At 39.5% G+C, this 24,642-nt stretch overlaps 1 protein-coding gene across 5 annotated transcripts in view; it reads right to left on the bottom strand.

The window, feature by feature from the left end:
- Nucleotides 1-24,642, bottom strand: part of LOC134302352 (receptor-type tyrosine-protein phosphatase mu-like) — a 207,439-nt gene that overhangs the window by 106,479 nt on the left and 76,318 nt on the right. For all 5 annotated transcript variants that reach the window (XR_010007520.1, XM_062987428.1, XM_062987427.1 and 2 more), the window contains exons 3-6: nt 21,432-21,706; nt 17,034-17,112; nt 12,927-13,042; nt 9,247-9,421 (exon numbers count right to left, since the gene is read on the bottom strand). Coding sequence is in view for 4 of the 5 variants with exons in the window: in XM_062987428.1 (XP_062843498.1) it covers nt 9,247-9,421; nt 12,927-13,042; nt 17,034-17,112; nt 21,432-21,706 (645 nt within the window). In the remaining variant the exon portion in view is untranslated. The remainder of the gene's footprint in view (nt 1-9,246; nt 9,422-12,926; nt 13,043-17,033; nt 17,113-21,431; nt 21,707-24,642) is intronic.

The following is a 24,642-nucleotide window of genomic DNA, read 5'->3' on the forward strand; positions in this document are numbered from 1 at the left end:
TATGCCAGACTGTACGAACATCTGTAGGATTCCTGTGGTATCTGGGACCAGGACATTACCTGCAGGTCCCTTAATTTCTATATGTTGCTGACTACACAGAAGGGTTCAATGTACTGAATGTTGGGACACATTCACCTCATCACCAGTATTACAATTATTTGCAATTTGAGCCACAGTAGCTCCTCCGTTGGTCTGTGTCAGACCCCATATTCTGGGTGGTCAGCACCACCCTTCTAATATACTGGACTGTACAAACATCTGTAGGATTCCTGTGGTATCTGATACCATGACAGTACCAGCAGGTCCCTTCATTTCTATATGTTGCAGGGTGGGTCACAGAATTTAGGGAGAGTTAGAATGGGCACGCTGACTACACACAAGGGTTCTACGTATGTACTGAAATTTGGGACCAGTATTAAAATTTAAGCCACAGTTACTCTTCCGTTGGTCTGTATCAGACCCCATAGCCTAGTCACCTAACAGTATAGTGATTCTCTCTGTTTTGCATACTGGTCATATGAATAATCTATATCATTAAGCACATAAAAAACATATACACATATAAGATATACAAAACATATAAAAAAAAACCTACATTTTATATGATTTGTTTGAAACACAACACAATATGTTTTGGAGAAAACAAACCTGAATGTTTTTGAAAGCTACAACAACATGAATTAAAAGAAATAAACTCAAATATAAAAATATAAAACCATTCAATATTATATATTTTATGTATAAGGTCAGTAAAGTCATACTTAAATAAGTTTTGTTAATTTTATGTATTTATGTAACTATTATAAAGAAAAACAAAGACAGTTACCTCATGGCTTTGACCTATTTCTGTCAGTCTGTGTCTGTGTGTGTAATGTACAGGTCACGTCTTACAGATGGCTGTTCCACAGTGACCCCGGTTAGACGCCTCTAAGCACCCATAATCCTTCTAATCAAAGCCGGCCAATCAGACGTCACCTGAAATGAACCAGCTAATCTAGTTCCGTCTCAGACGCCACGAGTTACAGCGGGAAAGGTGGGAAGAAAACAACATCTGGAAGTTAGAACTGTGACAAAGGAAGTTTGGAGCTCAGGTCATGTTTTATTAGCATGTCTCTGAGAGGGGAAAAAAAAAAAAAAAAAAAAAAAAAAAAAAAAAAAAGATCTGGAGAGAACATACCAAATTTCCTACTCACAGCAACAGTGTCTGAGGATCACACAAAATAGTAATGTGTTTTTATATTGGACACAATTATTGCCCAACGGTTTGTAAACGCCCCTCCTAATAATTTTAGTCAGCCACACCCATTGCTTACAGGTAGAAACTTTGTAGAAACAGTTTGGGGAAGGCCCTTTGCTGTTTCAGCATAAACACAAGGTTCAACTAGTTTGGTGTGGGGAAGCACATGTAAGCTAAGCTGTAACTTCTGTATTTTTAGTCTCTGTGTGAGTTTTAAAAGTTGCTTAATTCTGTAATTCTGAGAAACAGCTATGAGTCCTGGCTGAGTTCTGGCTGTGTCTTTTGACAAGGGTATCATCCCGTGAAAATGTCACAGCATAAACAAACATAAATAATAAAGCTGATGCCTCACAATAAATTCATTTAGAAACGATTTATAGATTAATTTTTTCCATGGAAACCTGCTCATGGAAAACTGCTCAGCATGTGGGAACTTCCGCAAAACTGTAGAAAACAAAAACCCAGATGGTTTTTCCTCATGAGATGCTGAGACAAAGTGTGCAAAACTGTCATTAAGATGTGAAGAGTTTTAGCATTCATATATATCTGTAAATGTATTTGCTGTTGCTGTTTTATTGTTACCCCCTTTTAATTTGTTGCCATTAAAAGTGCTGCTTTTTAAGATGTTTTATGTGTCTAAAATGTTAAAAACACTAAGTAATTATTAAACTTGATTAAAATATGTGGGTCATAACATTTGTTTTTTTAGTGTAGTGTAGGAGTGCCAATGACTATGACATTGGTGTTTTTTTAATCTTCTTAAAATAAATGTACTTTATTACAATATTACTTTATTAAAGTACTTCTTAACTAAAGATTTGATTTATGACCCTTTTTACCCATCTCAGTGACAATAATTATAAAGTAAACTACTAAGTCAAAAGCCTGTGTGATGTGGAACATGTTTTTATTTAATACATCTACTAAAATTATTTTTTTTATTTCTGAACTTTTTAACAGCAGGTTTACAGTGTTCTATAATTTTTAACATTATTTTCAAGCTTTTATGTGACTTTGTGGATTTAGATTAAGAATAAACAAATAACTGGCAATAATTAAGACATTACATTCAAATAAATGTTAACTAGGGCGGCACGGTGGCTCGGTGGGTAGCATCGACGCCTCACAGCAAGAAGGTCCTGGGTTCGATCCCCAGGCGGGGCGGTCCGGGTCCTTTCTGCGGAGTTTGCATGTTCTCCTCGTGTCTGCGTGGGTTTCCTCCGGGAGCTCCGGTTTCCTTCCACAGTCCAAAAACATGCAGTCATGTTAATTGGAGACACTGAATTGTCCTATAGGTGAATGGCTGTGTGTATGTGTGTGTGTGCCCTGCGATGGACTGGCGCCCCGTCCAGGGCACACGCCTTGCGTTTATTGAAAAGCTGGGATAGGCTCCAGCACCACCCTCCCCACTCCCCCGGGACCCTAATTGGATAAGCAGTTAAGAAAGTGAGTGAGTCAGTGAGTAAATGTTAACTAGGTGTGCTGATGGTAATAATAAAAGCTTCTTTTGCTTAATGTCACAAAGCCCTGAGTATCATGTCTCCAATGTGTCCAGATTTAATGTTGAGATTCTCAACATGCAGACGTAGATGATAGCAAACATCTGGCAGATGAGATACGTCCTACAGAGGAGCAGGAGTGACTGTGTGTGTGACAGAAAGTAGTTAGTAACAATGTGTGAGGGACTGAGAGACGACAGCAGTATTATATAGAGCCTGTATAGATAGCACAGCTGAAACTGGCGGGTAGGAGAACAGAAATGTGTGTAACAAGTGTGTGTGTGTGTGTGTGACAGGACCGGGTGGATCACAGAGGGTGTTTGGGGTTGGATATGAGTCCATGTGCATTTGACTGTGTGGTATGTGTGGGTCGTACAACAGCTGCTGCAGGGTGTGTGTAGGAGAGAGGCAGAAGTGTGTGTGTGTATGAGACAAGCAAAAAGTGGGCGAGAGAGTGTGTGTGTGTAAAAGAATGGACAACTGTGACCTGCTTCAGTACAGCATCTGTCCACACACACACACATATTTTTTTCTTATTTTCTCAACGTATCCAGCACTTCATCCTAATTAAGATTGCACTGGGTCTATCACCCACACACACCGGCTACAAGGAGGAACACAAGGCATCAGTGCATCACAGCGCAATACACACACGCATGTTTACTCACCTACATAACAGCTTATTCAACTTCTGCATGTTTTACATTAATAAACGGCTTTTTTATATAATTATTAGATGATAATTATCATATGAATACTTGTGATCACATTTAGTTTTCATTTACTGATGCAGGCACACACACACTGTTAAACTCACACCCAAATGTGCTCTAACAGATTCAGATCTGGTGTTTGAACAGGCCAATGAAGTGTACTGATATAACGGTTGTATATGTGCTACTATGTACATATACACAATTTATATACATGATTGTATTGGAAGTAGCTATTGTGGGGTGATACACTGTGTTCAGAAAGGAATGCACATGGTCAGTATAACTTATAAATTGTGCTTGATTAGTAACAGGTATAATTAATTAAGGGAAGAATGTTTAAGGGAAGTGGTAGCTCAGTGAATCCCCATATCGGCAAGACTCTTAACTCTCAATTGCTTGCATTATATACGACAACTGTAAGTCGCTGCAGATAAAAGCGTCTGCTGAATGCCATAAACGTAAACACAAGGCAGCTCGGATACATGGAATCATCTAGTTTATGCTAGTCGCAGCATACAAACAAGATTTATCAGAACAGTGAGCATTTTTCCAAATTTAAAGAGACAGGATTTAGTAAACCTGTGTCCACTGTAAGTTTAGCTTCCCTTCTGGAACCTGATTTGGTCTTTTGTTGTTGTGAGTCATCTGGCTCAGGGTTTGACATGTTTGAAGTGGGATGGATTTATTCATATTATTGATATATTAATAATAATAATAATAATAATAGTAATAATGGTAATAATAATAATGATAATAATAATAATAATAATGATAATAATAATAATAATGATAATAGTATTAATGATAATAATAATTATAATAATAATAATAATAATAATGATAATAATACAAAATGACAATAATAAATAATAATAATAATAAATACAATTAATGATAATAATAATAATAATAATAGTAATAATAATAATAACAATAACAATTATAATGATAACATTAATGAAATAATAATAATAGTAAAATAATAATAAAATTAATAATAACAATAATAATAATTACAAGAATATAAAATAATAATAAAATAATAATAACAATAATAATAATACATTCTTATTAAATGCTAAATAATGAAAATACTAAATTATTTTTTCAATGTTTTTCTTTTCCGAGATTTAATTACCTAAATTTTCTTTAAATGCTTTGACTAAAAGTTTGGCAATTAATATTATTTGTAGATTTTAAGTTTTTTTTTTAATTAACATAAGGGTGTAAAAGTAGTACAAGTAAGTTACTCAGACAATATAAAATATTGGTACCCCGTTCAGCACTTTAACTCTTAATGCACTTCACTATAAAATACACCTAAATTTGCCATAATAACAGAGCGAGATGAATTTATGAACTAATTACTATAAACATTAAGTTCACCAGTAATCTGAATGCCCCCCCCCACAGCAGATATCCTACCCCCCCCCCCCCCCCCCCCCTTCTATCTTTGTATGATGTTCTACTCTGTATCATCTCATTCCTAACGTCCGTGTCCCCAGCATAAGATCCACAGATCAGGAGAGGAATCAGCTAATGAGTTCGACCAGGATCTCTCTGCCGCTCTGATTACCCACGGCTTCGCTCATTAGCATTGACACGGCCGCGTAAAGCCACGGCGCCCTGTTGAACATCACTTACACCAGCACAATTACACAGCTACAGCGCGTTAACATCCAGGCAGGCTGAGAGTCAGTCGAGTAGTAATACGCTAGGAGGATGGAGAAGTGCACTACAAATGAGCCAGCGTGCTGAAGAGAGCGCCACTAATGAAGTGAGAGAGGATGAGAGTGGGCTAGGTTTGCTTTTGTGGAGTAAATGTGAAATGATAATGTTAGCACTGATGTGTAACGTGATGGAAAATGATACCTCTACTGACTAACAACAGTGTGAAGATCCAACACTGAAAGCTGTACGACTAGAGTACTTAAAATTTCTGCTGTTTTCCAGATTTGCCAGGCAAACGCTGGTGCTATTTTACTTGCAAGGGTTGTTTGAATTTACATTCATATTTATACATCTGGCAGATGCTTTTATTAATAGTGCCTTACAAGTAAAACAAAACAAAATTCAAACAATTATAAATTAGAGGCACTAAGGCGTGATCCCTCATTATTCCAGTTAAGTTGGGGCTTAAACATGACATATACACACCACTGACTCTGTGTTCTCTGCCTTATGGTACACTACAGAACAAGAATGGCTTTATTTGTCATATATACACATACACGTGTACAGTACAACTAAATTCGTTTTTTCACATATCCCAATTTTTTATTAGTTATTTTAAATAATGTAGCCACACACACAGTAGATGTTGGTACTTAAGTACTGAAGGCCTCTTGCCTTGAAGAGTCTCTTGCTGATGACCAAAGACCCATTTTGACATCAAGTACTTAAATGTAAACTAGTCATGCACTAACAAATGTCACCTTATTAATAACAAATACATCAATAAAACATAAATACAGATATTGTCTCTGACAGGGTTTCTGCACACTGTTGTGTGTAATATTGTAATATTGTAATAAAGGGAAGCACTTCAGTAGGTCACTTTGGTTAAGAGCATCCGATGACGTCAGTTTCATGTAAATGAATTAATTAGATAAACAAACGTTGGCAGAATACCGTTTTATTCTAAGGTGACATTGTCACTGGATGACACCTGCAGCAATAGACATAAACCATCTACATGAAACCATCTAGTGAATTCCAAACTGCCCCAAGAAGCCATGGCAACACAAAGCTTTGTGTATTGACAGAGCAGTAGTAGTTCCTATATTGCTTTTGCTATAAGACATTATTTACAGAACACAAACCCCTCGTGTCTGACTGTAACACTTGGGGAGTGATGATATTTCAGATTGTCCATGATAACAATTTTGTGTACAATTTTTGCGTGTGTTGAATATCACATTACAGTCAGTGCATAATAAATTACAGGTACATGACTCTGGTAGCATCTTCCAGACAGAAACGCTTCTGCAACAATCACACATCCACGTAAGTGCAGGATTGCAGGGAGAGTTTTTCAATTTAAGTGGTTCGTCCTGAACGCTGAGCTAAAGCGTTTATGTGTAGCAATAACACAGGCGGGATTTATTCTGAGCTTTAAATCCTACACACACTCACACTAAACACACAGAAGAAATAACAGAGGATCAGTCAGTTATCCTCTGTATCCTCTGTATCCACTAAAACTCGGCGGAATTAAACACTCGCCAGCCACTTTATTAAAAACGCCACAATAACACGGAGTAGGACGCTCTCTGTTCTTAAAACAGCCACAGCAAAGATTGTACAATGTTTGGATTGTAGTCTATGGTTGCTGGTTTAAGCCCTACCACTGTTCCTGTTGGGCCCCTGAGCAAGACCCTTAACAGTCAATTGCTTGCATTTTATCCAGTCACTGTTGTACATCGCTTTGGATAAAATCATTTGCTAAGTGTCAGAAATGTTGATGTAAATATCATTCTGTAAATCTCATGTTTTCCCCATTTAAAAAACAGACAGACAGACAGACAGACAGACAGACAGACAGGTAGATAGATAGATAGACAGACAGACAGATATATAGATAGATAGATATATGGACAGACAGATAGATGGACAGACAGACAGACAAACAGATAGACAGACAAATATACAGACAGACATATAGATATACAGACAGATAGACAGATACTGTATACAGACAGACATATATACAGAAAGACAAACAGACAGGTAGACAGACAGACAGACATACAGATATACAGAAATACAAACAGACAGGTAGACAGACAGATAGATAGATAGATAGATAGATAGACAGATACACTAGACAGACAGACAGATAGATATACAGACAGACAGAAAGACAGAGAGATAGATATACAGACAGATATTCAGATAGACAGACAAACAGACATTCTTCAGTCAAAATCTAACTACAGGATCTTTAGATTTGAATAATTGTTAAACATGGTTTTGTTCAAAAGACAGAGAGATATATCTTTGATAAGTTTTACTTATTTAAATTATTTATAAAGATATTTGTATTAATATTGATAAAAGACATGTATTTTATATGTATGATACGTTACCCCTGTAGGGCTAATAATTCATAACACCAAAAGTGCTCTAAAAGGCCCTCAAAGAAACGCTCGTGCAGCGTGTTTTGACGGATGTCTCTCTGTAGACAAGTGGGATTAAAGCAGTCAATCCCCTAAAGCTGTGAGTCCATAAAAAAAGCCCCAACAAACTACAAGCCCATAAATTCAATTCGCCGCTCGTCAAGAAGGAGAACGAGAGAGCGGGGAAAATTGAGGAGAAGAAATATTGAAGGCCATTACCTAGCTCTCGCGGCTATGTGAGAAAGCAAAAACGCGGGATTTAGAAGCAGCGGCCTCTATAAATTCATATCAACTGACTGCTTGATTCCTGAGACGGACGGCTTACTGTACATCAACTCTCAATGTCTTAACGTCCTTTCTGAGCGGATACGTTCTCGGTCAAGGGCGGCGCTCGTAAAGTCTCATGCATACACGCGTCAAAACAACAAGAGTGCAAGCTGTTAACATAAAACCTGCATCAATCTCACACAAAACCCTGCCAGCTGACAGGGCGACAATGCTGAAACCCACTCCTGTTTCTTCTAGAGAAAGTTACGAGCTGATAAAGTGCTTTATAAAAGGCACATTTTAGTTTAGGAGGTTCAAACATTTCCAAGCAAATGAGGAAGAATTTAAAAATGAGATGCTGAATAAATAATAATAATAATAATAATAATAATAATAATAATAAATAATAATAATAATATGAAAAAATGGTTTGGTAAACGTGGCTTAAACATGGCTGGGAACCATGTACTACTCTGTTTCAATTGTTTAAGGCAAGTGATAATTTAAACCAAAGATTTTGGGTGATATGGAAACCAATACAAACCTTTTCTATCTTTCTTTTTTTGCATTTTCCCCCCAGTTACCTTCCCAATCCTGTCATATCCAATTCCCTAATTGCATTACACTTCCTCTCTACTAATGTTGACCTCCACTCTGAATGAGGAGAGCCGTGACTAACACATGCCCCATCAGACACGTGTGCAGTAACTGACTGCATCTTTCCACCTGCACGAGGCGAGTTCATATGTGGATCAGATTCGTGTACGGAGAGCTACACCCTGATTATCCCCTGTCTCTGTACAGGCACCATCAACCAGCCAGCAGAGGTCATAATTGCATCAGATATGAGGAATCCCCTCCGGCACTCTTCCTGCGAACGAGTTCCTCGTTGGTCGTGCAGACTGGGCGCCTACAGCAGAGCTGAGATTCGAACCGACAAGCTCGAGATGTCAGCTCTTTTTTCGAGACGTCAGCTCAACTTTTAGGGAAAAAGCCATTAATACAATTTTATTAAATCATCTTTAATTTTGAAAGCAAACTATTTGCAATGCCTTGAGCAATGTAGTAGAGAACTTGTGGTTGATAACTTTACATCATGGTGGCATGTTGGCACAGCTGGTATAGTATCAGGTTGGGGTGCTGGACTTCTGAGGGATTTCATGTTTCCCACAAGTGCTCTGGTTTTCTCCCACCTCTCAAAACATGGCCAAGGTAAACTAACTGCTAACTGCTCCAAGATAAGTAAGTGACAAACAGATACCTGTGTCTAAACCATCTGCAACCTTAACCAGGTTAAAACAATTATAATAAATAAAGGTCATATTTTTATTCTGTAGTAACACATGGTACATTTTCTGGATGGTGAAACTGCTAATCCTTGCCCTGATGTGTGTGTGTTGTAAACGTACGTTTGATGGTCAGTTCTCCATAGTTGGACACACCAACACCCCTGGTGGAATGAACTATACAGCGGTAGCGACCCGAGTCTTGTTTTGTGGTGTTCACTACGTCAAACATCCCGATGAATCTCTGGTTGTTCCACGGCTTAGTGGCCTTCATAGGAGCCTCGCGTCCACCGATACCCTGCGAGCACAAGCGCAAAACGATGGAACACATGAGCGAGATGTGTGAGTGTCATGAAGCTTTAATAAAACAAAATGCTTTAAGTGACACCTAAAAGTCATCATCAGGAACTCATACTTCATTTCTGGTGTGACCTATACACTTTCATTCAGAGAGATTAGCTTGTTTAGCATTATTGACTTGGTTCTTTTGAATCCACCCTATACATGTGACATGTTTATGTGGGGTTTGGCAACATGTACGTGGGGTTTTGGTCAGCCATTGTACCCTACCACTTCTAGAGCAGACAGGGTAAAGGTCCCTGCTGGGATTTAAACACTCAACCTTTCGATTAATAGCCCAAGGCTTTACCCGCTAGGCTACCACTGTCACTTTTGTACTACTTTTAGTACTGGAGTTGGTTCTTGCATGTTTTGTGAATACAACTGTTTGCTAAGTGATCGAATGTAAAAGTAAACGTATCAGGAATGTGTCAGGGTGAGCAGGACGATACGCTGTAGTGTGCGTGTGTGTGTGTACATGTGCATGTGTGTACAGTATTGTGTGCTAACATACACACATCTATATATACCCACAACACACAGCACACACACACAGAAAACTCCAGCTGTTACCCCGAGTCGAGGCAGATGGAGGCCATTTGTTCACCGGACATTTTTCTTACTTACTGTCGTCTGGGGACTTGGCTTAATGTTTGAGTTTCTCTCTCCTGGTAATGATGATGTCTTTGTTTAGCAGAATAACTACCTGGCAGAGGTCCTCCACACACAGAGTCGTAAGGAAGACAGCAGAGAACAGAGAGCAGTGACAAAGAGGGTTTTTTTCGCCAGTGCTGATGACAAAATGCCAGATCTGGAACCATTTCAGCTTTTGTTTTACTGGAAAGGGCCGGTTACTGTACTGGCCCCAGCAATAAAACGCTACTGTAATAAAGAACTAGCAATTTCAGGGACAGTGGCTTTGTCTTACTGACTAGAGCAACTCAAGGTATTAAGATGTGAACGGTGCAATTGTTTAGGTTTGAACTGTGGGCAATAATTTTACATTTTACAGTATGTTTGTAGGCAAGAGTCATTCCCACAATGTCATATCATTTGGAACATTGATTAATATTAAATTCAGACATAGAAAAGCAAAATAGAAGCATTTTTACTAGTGGTCTCAGATTTCTGACCCCCACTGAAGAATAAATATCACAAATATAACATTTTATCTTTATTTTCTTAAATAATTCTTGTATTCTGAGCATTGCTTAAAAAAAAAAAGGATTTTTATTAAGCTATATGTGCATCTATGATTGTACAACCTGGATGTAAAACACATGATTTATTTTGTTCTAAAAATGTGTGTTATTAGTGGTATATCAACATTTTACTGTTTAACATCCCCAATCCTCTGATTATGCGGTGGTAGGTCTGAGTACCCAGGTACTTACTTGTTTTTGTCTAGTCTAGTACTCAAGTTGACTCAAAAAACTACTAAAAGTTGCATTTACATTATCAGCATTTAGGAGATGCTTTTATCCAAAGTACTTGATACAAGACTTACAGTTGCGACAGTATCCAATCTAAGAAATTTAGGGGTTAATGACCTTGCTCAAGGGCCCAACAGTGGCCAGTGGTGGGGCTTAAACAAGCAACCTTCTGATTACTAGTCCAGTACCTTAGACACTAGGCTACACTGCCCTAAAGTCATTCCCGAATTGTAATTGTAAAATATGGTCCTAAATTTAGAGCAAAGATTCACAACTGTTATTAGTTTAATATTGTATGTATTATGAAAAAAAATTATAATAACACTATAATATCCCATTATCTGATGGTTCATCTATTAACCCAGTGAAAATGCAGGCCACTGGTTCACCCACACCAGCACTTTGTGAGTATAAAATGAGAATAAGAGATGAACAGTGAGAGAGCAAGACTAAAGCTTTCGTGTCTAAAATGCCGCACTACAAACTCGATGAGGCATCGGGAAGGTTTACAAGCTCCATAAATAAGACGTGGAGAAAGCAGAAGGATAAAACAAGCTTGTCATTCTTTAAGCGAGAGGAAAACAACGTAATGCGGTTTGAACAAGGACGTGTGTTTACTAACTAAAGTGCTTCTGGATGGAACTCGGTCCAGTCTGCAATGTAACACACATTACTGAGACATTATTGTGTCTGAACGGATTAACACGGTGGGTCTGTCTGAAACCTAGTGAGCTGCCTTGCTGCCTACTTAAACAGCTGCCTCAGTAGAGAGGATTCTAATAAGAAATTGAGCTCATAAGGCAGATTGTTTAGAATTACGTTTTCGCATACTAAGCTAACACAGTTAGCCTCAGGCCATTCAAACTAATGGGCTGAGGCGGCACAACCCGCTAGCCAACTCAGTTGGTTGCTCTGCATTCGCATTTTCTGTGAGAAAAGTTGTACCACACTGAATGCTGGGATTGCCTCATTGCTCAGAAGCATCGGATGCTCCCTCTGTATTCAGTCAGATTATCGTTTCGAAATAAGGCACCTCAGTAGACAGCATTTTAAAGTATCCAAGAATTTAGACATGCCTTCTTCTCGGGAGAGTGTAGAATGACATAAAAGGCATCTATGTACAGAGATCACTAGGTTTTCAGACAGACCCGATGTGTGTGAGCTGAGAGGCAACGGTAACGTACACAACTATTTACTCTCCATAACAATGCAGATGTGTACAACAAACCAGTACACAGACCAGTCGTGGTGAAAGACATTTGCTTGTTTTCTGATTATCTCTGTGATTGCATTTTTGCCAGAAATGCGTTAGAAATGCATTGCATCATAACATCGAGTATCTAGACACACATGACTGGCGTGTCTCAGGTGAGGGTGGTCGCGGGTGTCGCCACATCGGATCATTCTGGTCATTCATTGTTCAATTTGAAAGAAATTAAATGAGCATTTCTACAGCACTGTGAGTACAGTACTTGTGTGAAGAAAGATAAAAGCAGCGCTGGAGAGCAACACCTTGACCCTGTTTTCTAAAGATCTGTAAAAGCTGTGATTAAGCAACTGATGAGTGAGGTTAAAGCCAGTGGGTATTCTACATCAGCTAATTAAAGAGCATGGAGTAAATTGACCATTAGAAAGGCTAATATCACACCCCAGCTAACAGTATTAAGTATTTACAGGTGGATGTAGCCTTGGCAGGCAAACACTCATACACATCATTCCTTATTGGCCATTTTATCAGCTCATTCACTGATTTCATTCACCATGTGTTAGTACGAGCCAGGTTTTTAAGTCATGTGCCAACATAAAGCTCTCTGGCCTGTGTTGACTTGTTTTATAGTAAATTCTTATTTATGACTTTTTTAATTCATATGAAAAGATCTTACATTATCTTGTTGGGTAATTAGACCACACCTGTCATAACCTAAATAAATATAATAATAATTATTATTATTATTAGCAGTAGTAATAGTAGTATTGGTGTTATTCTGATCAATATAATTACTGCTGGCAGTGTGTGTGTGTGTGTATGACCTGTAGCCACAGATGAAAGCTGTCTCTCCACTCTCCGTTGACGGTGCAGTGGAAGGTGGCGGTCTGGCCGGCGTTCACCTCCACTCCTTTAATGTGGAGGAAGTGTGGAGTCGTCACTGTAAAATCACACACAGCACAAACACGGTTATCATTCAAACATCATTCAAACACATCGACACACTTTTACTCTTTAAATTCTCACATGCAATAAAATCTAAAAACTAAAGTTACCTCTCATACAGAAGACATTCAGGAATCATGTACACACACTGTATGACCGATTGTATGTGGACACGTGACATTCTCCTTGACTGTTTTAAGTTCTTTTGTTACTTGTAACTAAATGCATAATGATTTAAAACTTTAACTTGTATATCTTTGTTACAACACCAGGTTTTAATATTGTTACTAGTGTTAATGAGTCTTATTTAGGTCCTCATTAAGGTGTAAATGGGGAGTCTTATTAATCCATATTTCCATTTCGAATACAATTTGAACAACTGAGGTTGGAGGACTTGCTCAGGGGTCCAACAGTAACAACTTAGAGCTTGAACTAATGATTACTCCATTTGGATAGGACCCTATCTACTGACCTACCACTGCCCTGGACATAATGTGACAAATGTTCTTGTGCAAATTGCACCTAATTTTATTAAAGATTATGTAGTGAAATTAAGAATTGTAATCATAATGATTTATACATTTCACCAGGAAAAATGCTTGAAAGCTTGAAAAGCTACAGAGCAGTAAAAAAACACCATAAACAACCCTGTCAGTATAACTGGTTCAGTTGAAAATTATGGAACCAATGAACAAGATTTCACACCAAATGTACCAGTGTGGTAGAAGACATGTAGCCTGAGCGTAAAGCAAAAAGTATCTGGCTGCACTGAGTCTAAACCATTGCAAGTTCCATTTTTTTGTTTTTAGTTTATTGCCTATTTACTCTTATTTATACAGAACTTTTTACTTTCATGCATATAATTAGGTTTTTGAAGATTACAAAACTACTGTTGTTATTGTATCCTAATTTGTTCATTACTAAATACATTTCTTTACTTTATCTTTTACAAAAAAGCTTAATAACTTTACGGTATCAAAGATTGGCTAGGAAAGCTCTGGTTATTAAAATTCAATCATCTGAGTTAGCAGTACTTTATTAACACTGGGGAAATCTTTTTTTCTTTAAGCTTTACCTTCATGAATGTGCATCACAATACAGTCTGTGTTTTTAATTAGTCTAGCCCAGCTTTACTAACAAAGCCCACTCATATCTGACTCAAACACAAATTATTACAACAGTCTCCAGGATTCAGTCCCATGCTAATAATGTTTGATTATTGTATTATTGGATGAGCAAGGCTACAGTATTATTATTATTATTGATTGGATATTGATGCGGAAATTGGACCGCAACAATCTTAAATCTATACGTGTGTCCGTATGGCTGCTAATTTCAGCTCTTCCTTCTCTCCTTTCTTTTTGTACCAGTTCCACTGTTATTACTTTGACTCATCACACTTCTCTATGCAGTGACGCTTGTACTTCTCTCTCACCTGTAGAGAAAGATTTTTTTGCCTTTAATGATAGATAGCCCTCCCGTGGTGTTAATGGTACCTTGGAATGAAGGCAGTCATGCCATCCGCTTTCATGAATAGAAAATGAATGTAACTATTTTTGCTCTCCAAAACAAAGACATATTCTATCACTCAATTTAACGCTCAAGAAATCAGCCTTCAAAAAAATTAAAGCTCAAAATGCAAAATCATTATGCAGGCTTTCTGAGATTGATGTACGATGTGATTTGTCTGTGTTGATAGTTATTATTAGAGTCTGACAGTCTGAAACTTGTGCTTCATACTAAATAGGTAGACGTGTGCCATCCTGAACGATGGTAAAAGGGTATTTTTGTAGTTAGCATGTTCACACCTGGTCGTTTCAATCATCTCAGGTATTAGAATAAAGGGAGGGGAAGAATTTTTACTTAAAATGCAAAATGCAAAAATACCCAGCATACATTTCAAACTGAATAAAATGCTCTGATTGCTCAAACCACTTCAAAAACATGAACAGGGCACCACACCATCGCATTGCTTCAACCACCCCCGCCCCATCCACCCTCAGCTGAGACCTGGGATCGAATCTCAGTGGTGCTGTCATACTGAGACATGATCGGCTGCGTCACCAGCGCTGAAATTCTGAGCTCCCAGGTTCGAATTTCGGCTGGGTGCTATCTAACAGGCCCAATTGGCTAAAGCCTGCAGCAGACAAACTTGGCCTCCAGTCTGCTGGGTGGGAAAGACCGGACTAAGGGGTGGAATTATCAACACTGTGTAAGGACCTTGGTTGCCCAGGGATCTGGTTCGAAAATGGAGGAGAGCAGAGATTGGGGCGTGGCTCTCCGTACACAAAGCCGACCTCACGTGCAAATCCACTGAAGTACAGGTGAATAAGAAGGGATTAGTGGACTGCGCACACATTGGAGGGAGTGTGTGTCAGGTGAATATACGTCCTACTTGGATGCCGCCATGGTCCCCAGCAGCAGATTGGCTACGCTAAATTGGGAGAAAAACTAAATGTTTTGTTTATTTGGACTAAAAACTAAGTGTATTTATTACTCACTCACTCACTCACTGTCTTAACCACGTATCCAATCAGAGCCTATCCCAGCTTTTCAATGGGCGCAAGAACACTAACACCCTGGACGGGGTGCCAGTCCATCGCAGGGCAAACACACACACACACACACACACACCCATTCACCTACAGGGCAATTCAGTGTCTCCAATTAACCTGACTGCATGTTTTTGGATTGTGGAAGGAAACCGGAGCTCCCGGAGGAAACCCACGCAGACATGGCGAGAACATGCAAACTCTGCACAGAAAGGACCCGGACCGCCCAGCCTGGGAATCGAACCCAGGACCTTCTTGCTGTGAGGCGACAGTGCTACTCACTTAGCCACCATGCCGCCCTGTGTATTTATTAGTGAAAAGGACAAAACAACAAATATTAAGTCATAAACGTACCTGGATGTAAACTCGCGTTCAGCTGCTGTTTCACTGTAGTCTATAATCTGCACTCACATAGCTGCTCATGTTTTAGTTAATAAATAATAAAACAGCAGTAGGATGGTAGTAATTTTTCTGCTTCTCTCGCTCTGAGGGAGTGTAGGAGAAAGCTAGAAAGCCAGTGTAAATGTTTATTGGTATAAAGAGACTCTCTGAAGAGGCCTGTGATGCTCCTGAAAAGAATTAGTACAGCTTACTGTACTCAATCACTGTAAAGAGCTTTAAGTGGAGCTTTCTGAAAGCAGCGTGGACGGCGCTCTCAACACAAAGTCTTTCAACAGTCTCTGTTTGAGATTCATTTTCTCATCTAAGTACAAACTGAATTCTGACTCACTTGGCCTTATGCTTTTATTCATCTGAGACCAATTTAAATGAAAAAATGGATCAACAGAAATAAAGCATCAGTAGCAAAACGCCACAGACGTTCCAGTGTAGTGAGTCGAGATAGAGCCTGGCATACGTGCCCTGATTGATTTATTAGGCTTTTAACGTCATGTTTTGGTTACATTCATGACAGAACAGGTAATTACTGGTTACACAAGATTCATCAGTTCATGTTTAATGTCAAACTCAGTCACGGACAATTTTGTATCTCCAGTTCACCTCACTTGCACGTCTTTGGACTGTGGGAGGAAACCGGAGCTCCTGGAAAAAACCCCACACAGACACGGGGAGAACATGCAAACTCCACACAGAAAGGACCCGGGCCGCTCCACCTGGGGATTGAACCCAGGACCTTTTTGCTGTGAGGCGACAGTGCTACCCCCCAGGTGGACAGAAAGGAAAAAAACTTCAGGATAACTGGAATTATTCATCAAGTTGGACTTCTTATTTTTTCAGCATTGATGACAAGCCCCTATCAATAACTATTATTTATTTATTAAGGACAAACACTGTAGCATCGCAAATATGTCCAACAAGCTAATGGTCAGGTGTCCAAATACTTTTGACTATGTAGTGTAAACTGTGGTGTACACTATATCTAGAACTCTGTGTGTGTGTGTGTGTGTGTGTGTGTGTGTAATAGTAGCTCCTTACTGCACTGATGGCCCTGGACGACGACATCTTTGATGGCTAGCAAACCCCGCTGGCCCGAGGTCACAGCTTCAAAGATGATCTGCCAAAACAAGAGACAAGCCCATGATAAATGTACACACCCTCTAAATCTCACACCCGCTCTCACACACACACACCCACACACACACCCACAGGACCCATCTGAGGGGTTTAAATGTGGCCTGTAGCAAAGATTCGGCAGGAACAGGACACTGGAGGTTGTTGCTGTTGTTGTAATGACGGCTGTAATCATGATGAAATACGTATTCACATAAAAATATACATACATTACTGAACAACACATCGTACACGCTGTTTATGTGACGTGAGCATGTAAAATTCATTCAATCACTTATTCTGTCTCTGACAACCAGCACACGAACCTTTACTCTCAATAAATCATGCAAATAAACCTAAAATATTATTATGGGCTCTGGAAGAGCTGGAATTATAATCAACAGCAATTAGTTAAAGCATTCGACAAACAAACCTGCATTCCATTTATCATTTAATAAAAACAACTAAACAATAAAAAGCACTTTTAGAGGTTTTATTTGGATGCTAAAATTTCAAAACGTTAAATTTTTAAGTGTGTTTTGGGTTTTTAGCCCAGTTGGACCCCCCAGTTAGACACTGCTTTGTACAGAGGGGCACAGTAACAGTAATGCTGGAACAAAAATAAAAATCAAAAAGTATAAAATAGGGCAGTTGTAGCCTAGTGGTTAAGGTACTGGACTAGTAATCGAAAGGTCGCTGGTTCAAGCCCCACCACTGCCAGGTTGCCACTGTTGGGCCCTTAACCTTCAATTGCTAAGACAGTATACTGTCACAATACTGTAAGTCACTTTGGATAAAAGCATCTGCTAAATGCCAGATTTCAATCATTCTCACAGTTTAGATTTGTGACAAGATGATGAAAACTCATGGCATAAACAATATTTTTTGCCTGTACAAGCTGATTGTGAGTTAATTATAATAATGAAGGCTATCTTATACTGAGATAAAAATAGCAAATTAAGTTCAGAATAACAAAATAATGACCAAAGCAGCAGGTGGTTTTATTCTGACAATCACTCGGGATACTGTGCAATTAAACCTACCTATAATTACTTTGACTTTGCTAATTAGGCACGGTTCTCTTCCTGTCTGTGCTTAAAAAGCAAGAATCATTACATGCAGCATGTGGGTGAAGCTCTTCAAAACACAGAATGGTGGCTAGATTTTTACAGCTGATACATTTTTTATACATGATTATAAGTAATGAGAAGTGTAGAACTGCGAAGCTGATATCTTGACTAGGCGTAAAACACACACACATAGTTCAAGCGAAGATCTATGTGGCAGAAAGTGGACAGAATGATGCAGAAGCAGGATTACTTTACAACTCTTGTTGAAGACAACTGGAAGATACAGTAGGGTAGTGACACAAATCACACACAACAAATGGTTTTGGAGGGGAGTATTGATAAAGAAAATTAGAAAATGCACTGAAAGGTTGAGTCAGTGCCTGAAAACTAATAAGCTGCAGATATTGATGTCAGAAGTGTATGTAATCATTTGACTTTATATATAGACAACAATTTAATTCTAATAAAATAAGTAAAACAATAATAATGATGGGGGAATCCTTTTTTCTGATTTATTTATGATGATTTTAACATCATTATTTACACACTTTGGTTACATTCATAACAAAACAGGTAGTTACTGGTTACACAAGATTCATCAGTTCAAGTTTAATGTTAAACACATTCACGGACGATTTTGTATCTCCAATTTACCTCACTTGCACGTCTTTGGACTGCGGGAGGAAACCGGAGCTCCTGGAGGAAACCCACACCGACACGGGGAGAACATGCAAACTCCACATAGAAAGGACCCGGACCACTCCACCTGGGAATGGAACCCAGGACTGTCTGGCTGTGAGGTGACAGTGATACCCACCGAGCCACTTTGTGACAGCACAGTGACAATTAATTGATAAGCAAAGAATAAATATTTAAAGTGTCAGAAAAGTGTCTCACATGAAAATCTTCTTCCTTTTAAAGCTTCTTTGAGCATCCCAAAAAGGTGAAAATCAGATGGAGCTAAATCCGGCCTAAAAGCGTCTCTCAGACACGACCGATTCCAGCTCCTCCCACCCTCACTGCTTGCAACAAACATTTAATAGTGTAGAAACTTTTTAAAGATCCCTCGTATAAATGTGACATCCTAAAGTCCAGAAATGGCCAGATATTAATAATAACCCCCAGCAACATGTGTGCGGGCTATTCATATCCAAGAAATGTCTTAATCTTAATCTCTCTAACAATAAACCTGATGATGTCAGACATATTGGAATCCCATCATCGCCCTTTTACCAGCAGAAAAAACACACAAAGGTGACAAATGCACAGTGGAACAAATGCATGAACAAACACGTGCGAGTGCCTGTCATTTAGAGATTGTGGTGGGTAAATACCACAAATGCCTGTAACTGCTGCTCACCATCCCTGGACATTAAATGCCACTTTTCCCTGAGCTGGAAATGAAAGCTCAGTACACAAGATTGTCTCTACGTTGTGATGGAGGTAGATCTTCATCTCACGAATACCCTTGTTAGCGTGTTGCTGAAACAGACTGTCGTTTTGTTCTATATTTTTATTTGTATTTTTTATATTAAAGTAGTTAAGCTGTCAGGAGAAGCCAGTGGGGTATAGCTTCAGGGCTGTGTTTTATATCACCCACTAGACCTATGACTAGCTTGAAAATATTGTTTTAATATTTCAGAAGTATTAACAGGATTAAAATTGCATTAGGTGCACACGTGGCAACCCGGCGAGATCAGAAAGCACACAGCAGACACACCAATATTGGTTTAGCATTATCAAAGCCATTTCAGTACATTCCTATTATTTTCACTGTAGTTACTAAATAATTAAAGCTTTAGGATGAATAATTTAATAATAAGCCACGAGTTGGAGGATTTTACAGAGTAAATTCTGCTTTACGATGGCATCTAAACAGTATATGATCTAAATTATATATATACATGAATTTGTGCACACTGCAAGGCTATAAAGGTGGTCAGGGCTCTGTCCAGGCCACTAGAGTTTCTTAAAACCAAGAATTTCTTCATGTCTTTACAGAGCTTGCTTTAAGGGCCTTCCCTAAACTATTGCTGCAAAGATGGAATTATCACACATTTTAACAATGACTGTATCTAAAAGACATGAATTCAATAATTAAAAGGGCTGTCAGAATACTTTTGTCCATGCGGTGTATGTATATTGTTACCAGCTAGCTAACAAGTCTGTCCTAATGAGGCCTACGTACGAGCCACATCTCATCAGGACCCGTCTGTCTGCCCCGGCGTTGCCAGTTCTAATGGGCTAATTTGGCATAGCAGCCTTTTCTCTTTGTGAGGTGAGAGGGTCTCACACTGCCAATTAACACCGGACTCCTCGCGCCCCCCTGAGAGAGGACGCCTAATAAGCAGGCATGTGTGAAATCAGCCTCTCCTCGGCGGACCCCGGCGTAGCCCTGACACATGAAAATGAAACAGTGCGCAGGGAGAGAATGTAATTCTTTTCTAATATGGTCGGAGTGGAGGTGTTTTTTTTATTATTTTGAGAATAGTGGGTAAGAGAGTGGAGAAGTGAAGAAGGGTAGGGCGGAGGATAGAGGCAGGTGAGAACATGAAAGGATGAACGCAGATGGGATTTTCTGAGGTGTGATTTGATTATAAAAGTATTTTACATTATACATAAATACAAAAGGCTGCATCCAATTTTAGTAGCTGCTGAGAAAGTGGAATAACAAAGATGTGGTTTTTTATTACTAGATTAGAGTATCTAACAATCTAATCTAACAACTTACTGACTGGAATATACAATAGTTACAGTTTACATGAAGCAATGTAATGAAGGTCTGTGAACCTTTTGTTATAACCTGAATTTCTGCAATATCTCTTATGTGTCTGTCTATCTATCTGTCTGTCCGCCCACCTGTCTATCTGTCTGTCTGTCTTTCCGTCCGTCCGTCCGTCCGTCCGTCCGTCTATCTATCTATCTATCTATCTATCTATCTAACTATCTATCTATCTCTCTGTCTGTCTGTCCGCCTGTCTATCTATCCGTCTAACCATCCGCCCACCTATCTATCTATCTATCTATCTATCTATCTATCTATCTATCTATCTATCTATCTATCTATCTATCTATCTATCTCTCTCTGTCTCTTTCTGTCTGTCTGTCTGTCTGTCTGTCTGTCTGTCTGTCTGTCTGTCTGTCTGTCAACCGAGCATTTTGGGGGAGTTAACCCTATTTCTTTTCTGTTTTTAAAGTGATCACAGTGGTGTGTTATTAATGTCAGTCATTCTGACTCCTACTCTGTCCCCACCTGGTAGAAGTTGGGCCAGTAGGTGCTGATGGCGAGCTCCACCTGATTCCAGTTTCGGCTGACGGGACCTGAGGTGTTCCAGATCGGCAGACCTGTGGGACTGTTGTTTTCCTTAATGTAGATGTTGAGATAGCCGGGACTGTTGCCCTCTCTTCCTGATATGAGATACTGGAAGGTGACGCAGTGTGTGTCGTTCTCTTTGAGCTGAGGACTCAGCAGCTGGGCTCGCTGGCCTGCAAATCGGCCTGATGTGTTCACCATGACGAAGGCCGAACCTGAAAGACAAAAAAGTTAGTTATTATTTTTCTGCATATCCCAGCATGTTTGGGAGCTGGGGTCAGAGCGCAGGGTCAGCCGTCGTATGACAGGGTTGAGGGCCTCGCTCAAGGGCCCGACAGAGTCCAAAGCTCTACCCACTAGGCTACGACTGTCCTTGCTTTGCAAGGCATTTATTATGCATTAATAAAGCATCCAAGAGGTAAAGTACATTTGTAGAATGGTTCAGATTATTAGAGCTGCAAACCTACCAACGAGTGAACTTTGTAATACTTCTAACCCTTGTGTTTGTTGGGTACTTTAATGTTTTTGAGACATATGGCATAATTAATTTCTTAATCAACATGGTAAAAGCCTTTTCCAAGAGGAACTGATTAAAGCAGAGACACTTCAGTAAGGCAACTGCCTAATTCATCTTAATTACCAGAGTTAATTAATATATATCTGATCTCATTAGGACAATTAACTGCAGCCGGATCAGAACCCACAATAGCTCTCCACCAGCACAAATGGAGCTGTACATTACACTGAGAAAAAGCTAAATTAAAATAAAAACACTTCTACTGGCGTGTACTCACTCACAGTGCACACATAATGTTAATGAAGCTTTCTCATTACTGCTGAGTGTGTTCTTCATTTGTAAAAGCTGATTCATTCACTGGAGTTAACCAGGAACAAGTGCAGAGTTTCATTTACTGAACATGTCTAAATAATACGAAAGTTCTTCAAAAAGTTTCAGCATTTTTTAAAACTCCTTCCGATGTACTTTTCAAGCGTAGTACCAACTTTTTAATACCATCAGCATAAAATGGTCTTGGTTAAGCGTGTAGCCACTGATGTATCGCTGCTTTCACATCATCATCACATCACATTTCAAATCTTCTTCCCCTTAAAGCTTCTTTGAGAGGCCAAAAAGTTGGAAATCAGATGGCGCTAAACAAGGACGGATTAAGGATAGTCTGGGCCATGAAGGCCATCTCCAACGTGTCCAATTTGTCAGAGTGCAGAGGCTTCACTTCGAGTTACACATTTCTCCTCCATATCTTTAGACATATCATTCAATGCCTCTCTCAGTTGTGCATAATATTTCCAAAGAGCCTTAGTTGACTCAGCTCCTGCGCTCCATCGAGTACCTGACAGTGATTTCAGTGTGAGTTTGATATCAGTATCACGGAAAACCTTTCCCCACCTGTGTGTAGATGATGCACAAAATGTGTACATTGCCTGTACAAAGTCAAAAAAACGTCCAGCTTCTGGGCTACTGTCAACAGCATTGACACCAACTAAATTTAGTGAATGTGCTGCACAGGGGACATAACAAATCAAAGGGTTTCTTTGTTTAAGATGAGCTTGGACTCCATTGTACTTTCCCGACATGTTACTTGCATTATCATATGACTGGCCCCTACAGTTGAATAAGTCTAGGCCCAGATTCTCCACCATAGCAACGACACACTCTGCCAAACTGTCCCCACTATGGTTTTCAATAGGCTCAAAAGCTAGAAAACGCTCAACTACATGTCCGTCATTATTAACAAACCTGAAAATAAAAGTAAGTTGGTCCACATGAGCAAGGTCTGGAGTGGAGTCAACTATAACAGAGAAGTATTTTGGCTAGGGCCCAAAAGCATGGCTAGGGCCCCCAAAAGGCCCTGGGGTCAAAGTCCCTAATAGTCAGAGGATCCTTAAAATGGAGGGCCCTCGGAAATAAAAATATATTGTATCATAAATGTTGATAGGCATCGCAAAATGTTTTGGGCAAGGGCCCCCCCCCGGGGCCCTCTGACCTCAAAGGCCCCTGGGCGCTGGCCCCACTGGCCCGGTCAGTAATCCAGCCATGTATGGCACTGTCCCCGTCCTCCTAGCTCGAAGTAAAAAAAAAGATTACTGTTAGGGGTCAAGATTTTCAAAGTGACCCGGAGAACGTAAGTGGTTTTTTAGGGTTACAGCGAGAACAAAAGGCCAGAAGCTCGCCCGGACCGCACAGGGGGCTCTCCTCTACGAGACGCACCGTATGGCAGCGCCGCTAAATCCGAACTATAATTGTCTTTCAGTTTTACTACAATTACTCCTCCTCCCACCCTCACCGCTTCCAACCAAAATATAAACGTAAGGAAACTTTTTGAAGATCCCTCATACATTTAATTCATCAAACTGCTAACCTTTGTTTTATTTACATACAATGAATAAAAAGAGTTTATGTTATGTTTATGTAAGAGGTTATGTTATGTTCAATGGTTTCATGAAGAGAAAACTCAATGGCAACTACTGTGGTTTAGTAATCTCTATTAATCTGAACCTTTCCCTAAACGTGTTTTACCTCTTGTATGCTTTATTAATGCGACTTTATTAAAGATATGGACCTATTGTAGAGCTATCAATCACACCAAAAATGCACTTTAGCTTAGCTTTTATTAGGGTGACCATATTTTGGTTTTCAAAAAAAGAGGACACTTGGCAGGATGGCAGCATAAGCCAGATGGACACTTGCACTGGGTTGAAAGTTTGGTTCGGGAAGGATGGAATGGATTGGCAAAGTAATTTCAAGTGTATAAAGTTGGGTTTTAAATATTCGACAAATGCATCAATAACCATCCAACTATGTTATCAAACGGCTTCTCTATAACAACAACTAACAAATGCATTTATGGTCAGATAATCGTATTACTGGGCAACACAGTGGCTCGGTGGGTAGCACTGTCGCCTCACAGCAAGAAGGTCCTGGGTTCGATCCCCAGGCGAGTTTGCATGTTCTCCCCATGTCTGTGTGAGCTCCGGTTTCCTCCCACAGTCCAAAAAACATGCAGTCAGGTTAATTGGAGACACTGAATTGCCCTATAAGTGAATGGGTGTGTATGTGTGTCTGCCCTGCGGGTGTTACTGTGTGCCTTGTGCCCATTGAAAAGCTAGGATAGGCTCCAGCACCCTAATTGGA

This window comes from Trichomycterus rosablanca, chromosome 25 (genome assembly GCF_030014385.1).
Source record: "Trichomycterus rosablanca isolate fTriRos1 chromosome 25, fTriRos1.hap1, whole genome shotgun sequence".
Lineage (NCBI taxonomy): Eukaryota > Metazoa > Chordata > Actinopteri > Siluriformes > Trichomycteridae > Trichomycterus > Trichomycterus rosablanca.